Source organism: Carya illinoinensis, chromosome 6 (assembly GCF_018687715.1).
Source record: "Carya illinoinensis cultivar Pawnee chromosome 6, C.illinoinensisPawnee_v1, whole genome shotgun sequence".
Taxonomy (NCBI): domain Eukaryota; kingdom Viridiplantae; phylum Streptophyta; class Magnoliopsida; order Fagales; family Juglandaceae; genus Carya; species Carya illinoinensis.
The window spans coordinates 14,010,092-14,021,732 of record NC_056757.1 but is presented as its reverse complement, the minus strand read 5'-3'; the positions used below and the strand labels follow the sequence as shown (position 1 = coordinate 14,021,732).

General features: G+C 34.8%; 1 protein-coding gene across 4 annotated transcripts; it reads left to right on the top strand.

Moving 5' to 3' along the window:
* Positions 1-1,612: 1,612 nt before the first annotated feature.
* LOC122313483 lies at positions 1,613-10,358 on the top strand. Of its 4 annotated transcripts, none has more exons than XM_043128543.1 (8): positions 1,624-2,613; positions 3,431-3,530; positions 5,448-5,504; positions 6,217-6,331; positions 7,807-7,895; positions 9,419-9,480; positions 9,599-9,698; positions 9,950-10,358. In XM_043128543.1, exons 1-7 carry the CDS (start codon positions 2,336-2,338, stop codon positions 9,696-9,698), a joined length of 801 nt encoding a protein of 266 aa, XP_042984477.1. In that variant the 5' UTR covers positions 1,624-2,335; the 3' UTR covers positions 9,950-10,358. The 4 variants fall into 4 exon arrangements, 2 of the variants coding, with proteins under 2 accessions (XP_042984477.1, XP_042984478.1); XM_043128544.1 differs by having other exon boundaries at positions 1,636-2,613; positions 6,217-6,316; XR_006243419.1 differs by lacking the exons at positions 9,599-9,698; positions 9,950-10,358 and adding an exon at positions 8,938-9,050 and having other exon boundaries at positions 1,613-2,613; positions 9,419-9,478.
* Positions 10,359-11,641: the final 1,283 nt, after the last annotated feature.

The window sequence follows — 11,641 nt, the reverse complement described above, 5'->3', positions numbered from 1 at the left end:
TCATGTGTTTTTAATTAACTTATATATATATATTTAACATTTTTAAATATTTTGTTAAAAAGTTTTTATAATATTATTAAAAACTACTTACTTAATAATTAAATTAAAAAATATCATAAAAAACTAGCAGTAACTCCCAAGCATTTCTTATTAAATTAATTAATGTAAAACATTGGGAGAGCTATGGTAGTAAAAGAAATACTAGTTGGAATATATATCTATCGGGTGGCACTACAGCCACTGTTCCGAATTTCTATTGGGAGCAACCGTTACTTGCTTTTTATTTTTTTTAAATTTTTTTTATATGTATTTTTAAATATATTTTTTAAAAATTTCATAATATCATTAAAAAATATTTCTTTAATCACGAAAAAAAAAAAAAATAAACTAGTCCCAATGAGAGCTAACAGCAGTGAGAGTATTATCGTTATTCATTTTATCCAAGTACCCTTTCGTTTCCTTCGGTTCTTATAAGATTTCATAAGATATGAAGATATAATTAAGCTTCAATCGAAGGACAATTTAGATGAACTTATTGGAGTGGAGGATGAAAGTGAATGTTGGGAAAACGACCTTGCCTTTGGACCAATTTTTATCTGAAAATGTAACGGTAACAATTGTGGCTTTCTTCTCTCATTCAATCTTTGTGCTTTTCTTCTTACATGCTTAATTTATTATCTTTTTTTTTTTTAATTTTTTTAATTTTTTATTATTATGCACCTAACACGTTGGTAGTGTACAATGAACTTTCACTCTCGAAGGCCGTACCTACCAAAAATAATTCTTGAATGTACTGTAGTTGTTATGAGGCTGGTTTGCGATGGGGATCAACAGAAGAAAATAAGAATTAAAGGCGTGATAAGAAATTGATTGAGAGAATGAAAACGGAAGATTGTATTAATACGTTGGATTTTGTTCGAGGCAAACAGAGTTCTTACAAGATAATTTCAGAATGATTTATCCTTTTTTTCCTCATGCACTAAGTATCCGTGCTGTTCTCTCCATCAGACTGATCATAAAAAGATCAAACTGACTCTCTAACTCACTACAGGTTTACATTTCAAAATGCACAACTTCATTAAAACAAAAGCTACATCGTTTAACAGCTATCACTACACTATCATTTCAAGGCTTCAAAGCACTGGGTTTTATCCCTTTGTTGAACTAAGTTGTTTCCTTCTATCCTTCGACAGACCACTGCAACACCTTCACTTATCCCTTTTTCAACCAATTAGGTTCCTAACAATAGTTTAACTTACCCTCGAAGATAGCAGCAACAGGACTATCTTCTTTATGACTATATTGATATTCTGAATGGGACGTTATGAGATGTATTGCAATGCTGGCAAGTTCTGTTCAACTGTTTAGAAAATAAATAAAAAAGCAAGACTGGGTCCATGATATTGGTTTCAAATTTCAATAATGTATAAGAAGATAAAAATAACACAAAAAAGGAATAAACTATGAGTTGGCGGTGCTGTGTAAATATTTAATGGAATGAATATACTGAGAACAAAAAGTAAACTATTAGAAAACAAAAATAAAATGGAAAAGAAAAAAAGAAAACAGCAAAAAGGGAAGGTGGAGAGTCCACAATGATGAGGCATCAAATGCCCTATTGGGATTCGCACTGTTTTCCTGAATTCCAAGATCTGCAGCCATTAATTATTTTATTTGGAAATTGGTATTATAGTTTTAAAAAAAATCGAAATAAAAACCTTTCCTCAATGATCTAACCCATTTTGGTTTGCCTCCCTCTGAGCCTCCCATTGGCGGAGCCATACTATAAGCTTCTATCTCTCTCTTTTAACTGAGAGAGAGAGAGAGAGAGAGAGGAGAGAACTAGCAGTTTGTAATTTACTAATTTGTATCAGTAGTGGTGGTGAGAGAAAAAGGCAGAAGAGCCAATTAGGGCTCCGTCGGAAAGTTTCACCCAAAAAGGAAGCTGTAGTGTTGGGTTTCTTCAGTCATCAAGCCCCTTTTTCTACCTCGTTTATCTGCCATTTGGGTTTTAGAGCTTCCTGAGCCGACGATCCTCATGATTTTGGAGGTTCTCTTTTCAATTATGTCTTCTGTTTGGTCTGGTATTTCCTTCTAATTTGTGTGAACTTATGGACGACTCTTGGGTTTCTCTCGGGCTAACGTACTACTGGCCTTGAGCCCATAAATCAGTGATTTTGCTGTGGGTTCTGGAATCTGGGTGCCGAATTTCGGTTTAATTGACCAGGTTATGAGTTGTAAAATTTGGAGGCCTATGGTGTGGTAGAGAGTTTGGGGAATTCGTAGCGAAGCGGCAGCGACGAACGGCGGGTTTCATCGCGAGTTAGGTTCTGCTATGAATCGGCAGGCGATGTCGTTTCAGTCTGGCGCAATCAAAAGCACGTCCCAGATATTTCCGGTGGGGAATTACTTTGGGATGCACAACAATGGAGATTTGGTCTTTTCAGGGAATTATTCCGGAGTCATTAACAACAATCCCGTGTTTAGTGAGGCTGGGAACCCATCAGGTTCTTCTCTTGTACTTGACTCGGTGCCCGGGCTCAAGCACGACACCGGGTTGGCCGTAGAGTGGTCTGTCGAGGAACAGCGCAAATTGGATGAAGGCCTAGACAAGTAGGTCCTCCTTCAGGAATTTATTTTTTCTTAAAGAATTTGTTTTGTCTTGTACGTGATAAAATTTTAAAGTAATTCGTATTATTACTTGTCTCTACTTTATTACATGGTAGTTGACTCGTACTTTCTTGTCTTCTATTTGTTTCGGAATTGTTGTCTGTTAACTATTTCGACAGTTGCTTCCCTGAATGTTGTGAGGGGGATGATCTCATGGACTTATTGAAGACCTAAGTTATAGTCTTTGACTTGATTGGTATAAATCTTGAAACGACAAAAACATCTAATGAAATTCAAACGCACGCACACACATGATTTTTTTTTTTTTGTTAAGTCACACACATGATGTATTTAACATTTGGCAAAGCTTCAAACGATATAATTTCCCTGTTCGCTAAATTTCATACACTGCTCTTGTGGCACCAATTTACTGGCTCTGTTATCATTATAATCCTTTGGACATGTTATCTTATTTAGTGCCATAAACTTCTTGCAATTCAACACATTAAATTTTCGTCGCGTCAATTTTCTCTTAACAGTTTCCTAAAGCATCTTTTCCAAGGTCTCGGGTGTTTTCTGGCTTCTCCTAATTTCTGTTTGGAATGTTTATATTGTTGCTGCAATAACCCTTGTTTCCATACGACTTTATGAATGCTTGTAATATCAAGCTCTTCAATTTTTATATTTCTTCCTTTTTTTTTAAAGTTCTTTACTTTGTTATTTTAGAGTTATTTTTTTCATTATTTTGTTGTCCAATAATTAATGTGTTGGTATTAGCTATAATAAAATTGTTGTATTGATATTGTTTGTGACTCTTTAGATTTGCTGATGAACCAAGTATCATGAAGTATATTAAGATTGCTGCAACATTGCGTGATAAAACTGTTCGTGATGTTGCTTTGAGGTGTAGATGGCTGATGGTAAGCTGTTCGTAATGTCTTTTCAGCTTCGTCTATATTTTTTTCAACTTTGGAACTTTATCCAGATTATTGATTGTTAATTTGGCTAGCTTATATTGATAACTATGTGATTTAATGGTATCCTTGGGGCTGCTGAAGAGGTTTATTAGAATGAATACATAAACAATGCTATCTAAATCAGTAGGAGGGGAAGTCTATAAATAAAGACTATGCCTATATTCTTTCTCGCTTCCTATTGCTAATTCTATGGCTATTGAGTTGGCAAAGATTGTGGGATGGGATGGTGAGGATTCAAACATTCTCAATTAGAATGGAATATGGTGAGATAGAGGAGTGATAAACTGAAAATTGACTTATCTCTAATCAAGCATGTTAGGGAGATTTTTCTGGCAATTGGGAGACTAGAGAATTCACAGTTACGATATGTTATTTGGGTTATAATTGGGCATGGTTGGGGTGTCAGGGGATTTCTATTCTAATTTAATTGTTTTTAATTTTGTAAGTTGAGTATTTCTGTAATTTTTTATAGGTAAGTGTTAGGTTTAGACACAAATCTTAGGAAAGAAAGCTTACACGCTGAGCTGACTTGGGTCTTGTTTGTTTTCACAGATGAGATGAGATGAGTAGAGATAAAAGTTGAAAGTTAAATAAAATATTGTTAGAATATATTTTTTAATATTAATTTTGTTTTGGGATTTGAAAAGTTGAATTGTTTATTTTATTTTGTGTCGGAATTTGGAAAAGTTCTAATGATTAGATGAGAATGGTTGTGAAAATAAATGAGGCCTTGATGTTTTCAGATTTTATTGGTTGGTTCTCCTAGTTATTTAGTTTGATTTAGTTGTTGAAGATCATATGGTTCTAGTTCTATAAGATTTGTTTAGTCCCATGTAAATATTGATGTAACCTTTCAATTCTACATAGAGAGCTTTACCAAAATTTTACATCAATTATGCTTTAAAGTTTATGTGGTGTAATTTTTTTTTTTTTTTCCTGAGCTGTGATGTATAAATTGTCTAGATCTATCTTCTTCTTTTTTGAGCCAGGACTAGAACAGTATCTGGACCTATGATTTCCTGAAGTCCTAATCTCTAGAACTCTAAACCATCCATCTGTTAAAAGCTTGCAATTAACCAAGAAAGCCAAAACACTATTTTTGTGTTATGTTTCATAACCCCGGAACAACAGCCCAAGCGCTCAGATTTTTTCTTTTTTTCATCTTAAATTCCATGCTTTATTTGGACAAGAAAAATCTTATATTTCATAATATTTTTCAGTTTTTTCCCCAAAAGTCTTGCCTTGCGCTCCCAAAGTCCTACAATCCTCTCCTTCCAAATAAGCCCTAGCTAGCTTAAGAGTCCTTAGTTGTTTCTGTCCTATATGCTGTCAAACTTTAAACTTTAGAGTTCGATGTCTTAAAAGTTTGTGTAGAACGCCTTTGAACTTATGTTTTTTAGTTTGATGTCTTAAAAGTTTGCATATAACACCTTTGAACTTTTTTTTTTTTTTGTTTTTGTTTTTAAGCCCCTCTCTCTTTAGCAAATGTGATTTACTTATTGAACAGAAAAAGAAAAAGAGAAGCTTAGGTCTCAGCATGTGCTAGGCGGTATGTGTCTCAACAGAACAAGATAAGCTAACCTTTATACCATTTGAGAGATTTTCTGGTTAAAAAAGGCCAGATGGGATATATTATAAAGTCAAAAGGCATGATCACATATGGGCATGTGTACATTTCGACAGAAAGTGCTTTGGCTCTTGTGCAAATACCAGCATAGATCCATTGATTAATATTTTGCATTTATTGATTGTTTTTGTTGTTGTAGAATATCTATGAGCGTTCTTCATTTGTTCTAATTATGCATATGATAACTTTAGTCCATTGATCTGTCTTAAAAATACACATAACCCCTTTTGCAGAGCAAGCGAAGAAAACCTGATGAACATAGCATGGGAAAAAAGTTGAACAATCGTAAGGTATGCTACTGACATTACGCATGTCTTTGTGATATAATGATTTTCAATTCCTTATATATATACATATATACATATATATATGAGTGATTCGAAATTCTCTCTTATGTTATGTAACTGTAGGTTGTTTTCACTCAAGATCTTCAGCAAAAATTAAAGTTCAAAGTTAATTCTTACGATGAAAAAATTTGCCACTTCCGAGATTGAATATTAATTTGGCTTAACATCAATATTTATTTACCCTGATGTTCTTAACTTGACCATATCTCAGTGCCGTTCTGTATTGCCAATACTCGTGTCTTCTATTAAATTAAGAGGATTACTTATAATAAAAAAAATAAAAAAATAAAAATTAAGAGGTGCTCATATTTTCTTTCTGATTTATATGCTTGCATTTTTCTTTCCCTCATCTATTATCTTTTGTTGGTACCATTGACTCTATCGTCGTACAATTTCATCTGGGGAAACTTCAGCATCAGGTTTCACAGGAAGATATCACTTATGGTTGCATGCAATATATATTCGTATGTAGCTAATGTAAGATTTATAGATCATCACTGGATTAGTGACATGGATTCCCATATCGTGAGCTTATTCTTTTACTCAATTTGCTGAGCTGTATGACCATAGAAGTAACCTTTTTTAATTTATTGAATGAATTAATTTCTTTATAATTTTGATCGAAGCTGGTATTCTAATGATCTTGCTTCTTCAGGATAAGCTGGTAGAGTTGTCCTCCAAAACCAATATACCTGCTGTGCTGCCAAACCTGGTTCCAAATTCCCTCATGATGCACCATATGGATCAGAACGAGAGTATGGCTTACCAAAGTTGGTTTTTTAATGTGATCTGTGAAATATTGTATTTAGTAGTATATTTTTCGATCAGTAATCAAGAAGTTTTATTCATAAAAGTAGGTAAAGCTCAAGTACAAAGGCAGTATACATGAGAAGTACCTAACTAGGGTTTACTTATTATTAGTATGTGATATATAAAATTATTAAACTGCTAATTCAGCAGTTTAATATACACAATCTGAGTGGTTTCTTGGAACATGATACTTGGGTGACCTATCAAATAAATATTATATGATACTTTAGTAAGGAGTATTTTTCAGAAACTAGTGGAAGGCTGTAACACCCTCATCCTCATGGAGTGCGGAATGCTGGTAACGTAAACGTTACATGAGCATGTTGTAAGAAGATTCTATAAACATTAAAACAACTCAAACTCCATTAATAAAAATCATAAAGTAGCATGTATTGAAAGATCATCTTCGTGCTTTTTCAAGAAATCCTTAATAATTTCAAAAAATAAAGGTTAAACTGAAATTGGGTTACCAAGGAACAAGCTTTTCATTATCCTATAATCATTTAACAAGGATATACCTATTATATAATCTGGACAAGAGAATCTTTTGCTTTTTTTGTTTGATCCTATAAATAAGGATTTTATTGATGAGTAGTAGGCATAGCCCAGGTACATGGGGCATATACCAAGAGAACATTTTGTTTAGATAGAAGTTAAATGTTAGATTATAGTTAATTCCCTCTTAGCTTCAAACAATCAACAAGCACATCAATAATCACCTAGTCGAACATACACGTCATCATATCAATCCCTATTTAAACTTTATTTTTTAAACTAAGTAATCACATGCTTGTAGGGTATTTCTAGAGCTGGCTTTTCCTCACAGATTCGGTTTTTGTAATTTGCCTAGGAATCCCTTTAAATTCATCCTAATTGCAAGATAATCAAGATACTAATTTAACCTAAACAGTGAGATAAATCAACACACAAACAAATGATTATTGACACACAGTGGCAGAAATTCATAGACCTGTGGGCCTGAGCTCAAAATTTACCCCAAGTCTTGGGCTGTCCTGGGCTTGAGTGTGACAAATGCTCTGTAAGTTAGTGCTCAAACAATGTTTTCAACTCTATGGGTGTGGTGTTTCCATTAACTTTTGACGCTTTGGTGGTAAAACATTGAAACTTTGATCCATATTTTATGATATGGCATTTGATTGGGGAAGGGGACTGTTGGGTTGAATACAAAAATTTTAGCCATAACTTAATGTTTTGATAATCTTAACTGTATTACAGTCTGTCAATGTGCCATGAAATCACCAATAATGCTTCTGTTTTGTGTATCTCTCTTCCACCCCCCAACTGATACATTTTGACTCAGATTTATCTGTTAAAGTTGCAAAGGTGTATAAACGTTACTGTTTATTTATTTAGATTTTTGTTCCATAGGTTGAAACTTATCCAGTTTTTACTGAAAATTTCTTTTTTCTGGTAGTCTCTGGAACAGGTGGTCCAATGAAGCATCTCTTGGAACAGAATGTTCAAGCTTTTGACCAAATTACAGCTAATCTTTCGAAATATAAGGTGAAATAAAATACTTAAACTCCATCGTGATTCTTTTACGATAAATTTGCAAACATCAAATATTAGCTCCACTATGTAGAATGATATCATATATGAAACAAGTGCACTTCACTTTTTTTATTATTATAAAAACAAGCTGTTATTAGTATTATTTTTTTTCAAAAAAAACCTTGTCCATTCATGGATGCTAGATATCTCCCATTGTAAAACCAATATAGTATGCTTTGAGCACATTGCATATAATACTATCAGTGCGAAGAATAAATGACAGCATGTATAATTATGTTACTTGTGTGGACCTGCCATTCCATAGAATTCACTCAAGGGATAATTACATAAATTCTAAACTCTTCTTCTTAATCATTAGAGCAAAACTGCTAAAACAAATATGTTATTGATTTGTCAATTTTAAGTTTTTATTTATTTATTAATTTTAGAAGTCATCCCAGAAAGGGAAAAAAATCCCTCATGGGCAACAAAATTGCTGTTAATATATTTTAGATGTTTGTGATGGAACAACATAGACAATGTGCACAAAAGCTGAAGCATTTATCTCTTGGTACTTCTATAGACGATGATACTTTCGCTTGATAAAGTTCTTTCAGAAGCAAGTGGTAGAATAACAATACTAGGAAATTTCCCAACTATGTATCTATCGCTCCTACTTAGTTAGGACAAATATAAAACACTGTATCAGGCTTTGCCTATTCTTTGAATAATATACTACATTTACTTGTCAAAAAAAAAAAAAAATAATAATTTCCCAACTATGCATATGCCAAATTAACCGTGGCATTAGATTATGCATATTATTATCCATATCTAATTAACGAATTTAATTAGTGGCTTTATGATTATCATACTTCACCATTTGATAAACCAATGTCTTTTATTTAGTAGCAATATAATTGATTGGAAAATTCAGGCACTTAAGAGTAATTAGCCCATTTTTTTTTTATATGTATTGAATTTTAGTTTGAAGATGTTAAATAGTTTAAATTAAAGGAGATAAAGCTGGTCAATCCATTTACATCCAAAACAGGTGTTTGCTATTGCAAGTGCAAGTATGAAGATGAATTCGTGGAATACAACATAAGATGTGGTATTTGCAAATAGATATTGGTAAAGTTTTGCATGGTAGCATTAGGCTTTGAGGTAGTTTTCCTTTCTCCCATTTTTTATATGTTTGGTGCATATTAGGATGTAATATGAATTAGTTGTTTCGCAATTCCTATTTATTTGATCTTTTGAAGCTCCTCAATCTTTTATCCGAGAACTGAAATAAATTTTTCTTCAGCATGAACAAATAAAACAAAAGAGGAAATCAAAATCTATTCTACTTGTTTGTTGTTTTACATTTTTCCCCTGACAAGTGAAATCATACTGGGTTATAAGCTCTAAACATAGAACCTGTGGTGCCCTCTTACCGATTGTGTAGATCTTCTCACCCTTATCTTCAGCAACATGACACTAGTTGTCTTATCTTCATAAGAATAATTGTGGTTTCCTACTGCTGTAAACAGTGGCAGGATAACATCAATATCTTCAGTCAGGCGAGAAAGAACATTGTTGCCATCTTAAACGAGTATGTGAATATTTATAATATCTTAATTTTAATCAAAATACCATACATTACTGTTCTGGTTTATGTTTGGTTTTGGTTAAGGATTTGTGTTGCATGAATCCTGTTTCAATTTTTGTAGCATGAGAGAGAGACCCGGCATAATGTGTGAAATGCCACCACTGCCTGTATGCATAGACGAGGATCTTGCAAATAGTATTATCTTGTATAATACAACCTAGGTAAGTTCTTGCTTTAGTAACCTCAATTTGCTTACTTTTTTGTTGTGGCTGAGAGGGAGGGTGGAGCTTTGCTCTTTCTTCGTTGGAGGCTCTACATACGAAGTGTCATCCTGAACTTTGACCTTAGTTTAATTGAATTGTGGAGGTTGTTTTTATTTGACTTCAAGTTTGCAATTTCATCACTATGATGTCTATTTTTTTATTCTCATATTAGGAGTTTGACATATATTTTATATTTTATTATGGTTCAGTATTGTGGTGACTGAATGGATATGCACAAAATTTGAACCGAGATTTACTGCTCGGCCTTTTACCAATTCAAGCAGACAAAATCAATGACTTTGATGGACTGCCTTAAATATATGAGCTCACCAGGATACAAATTCTTCTTTACCGAGGCCGAGTTGCATACATCTTGGAGAACATGCACTTGAGGAGCCTAGCCTTCTTTTAGAACTACGCAGTGCCTCTTCAATTTTTGGGCTTCTAGATGTCTTCGGCTGCAGCTTTGTTTATTTTGTTCCTCTGCAGGCAAAACTTGTACGGTTCTCTCTGTATAAATATGTGGACAAAGAGATAATACAAGTACCGATTAAGAGGGAAGGCACTTTTCGTCATTTTCTAGTGTTAATTCACACCTGTCATTTATTTTGCGGACTACCCATGTTTTTATTTTAATATCCCCACCTTAATTTGTACGTTTTTTTAAATTTCTTTTTATAGCACAAATGGACGTACTAACAGGGCACTAGAACAGCACGATGGTGTGAAGGGCGCAGTTGAGGAAGGATCTGGAACTGAAGTGTAGAAAGTACAAGGAAGTAGTGAAGTTGTGTCCTGACCTTAGCATCGGCGTTGAATTAGTCAAATGCCTTTTTATCTTTAAATTTAGTAAATATCATTCACATTTGCTCCACATTGAATTAGTCAAATGGTTTTCATCTGAAATATGAGTTATAATAAATTTATTCTTTTTTTCAAATATAAAATATACTGTAGTAGGTCTAAATGTATTTTTATCTTTTCAACTCCTCTTTGGGCATGTCCATCCCATAGATGGAGTTCAATGAACACTAATAATAAACTACTACAAAAATAAAGTCTACACCTACTCACACCATAATAGGGGCATTTTGGGCAAATTAACAAAATCCCACGTCTAGGAAGCAATCACCCCTCCCTTGACTCCCTTCATTAGAAATCCCTTCGACAAAGCACCCCTCCCTCCCTTTGACAAAAAAGGGACTTGAATTGCTATATGCTAGTGGAGGAGACAGGCGCACCCCTTCTGGTGCATACCTGTCACAACTTCCAGGAGAATTGTTTGGGATCACACCTCGACACGACTCATGAAGGGTCAAGATAGTTACATAACTAGTCTGCTTGCATGCCTTAACTCAGACCATGACACAATGGGCAATCATGGAGGCTACTGGCCGTGCGCAGATCATGTGTGTAGGCTTTGCGCGTGCCCTTGAGCGTGCACCTGCACGCATGCATGCATACCCAAGCACCACTTAGCGAGGCTACTGGCATGCCCTCACAGGCACGACATCCAGTGCACGGCTCTAGCTCGTGTCTTGGAGGCGAGGCTACTGGCATGCCCACCAGACATGCCATCTAGCGCACGACTCTAGCCCGTGTTTTGTAGCCCCATAGCCCAGATCGCTAGCTTCGGCCATGCATACTCATCGCCCAGGCCACCAGCTAGGGCCATGCAGGACCACCGCCCAAGCTACTTGACTGGGCACCATAGTAACAGCACGACATCACCTTATGCCCACCATCAGGCCTAGGCTTGGCATGGTGTCATGCCATTCCCACCATCAACAGGCCATGCGTAGCGCCATATCATGTCTACCACTAGACCAACGCATGGCATCATGCCATGTCATGCAGCGTGCCGCGGACCAGACCATGATTAGCATAGCCGTGGACCATGC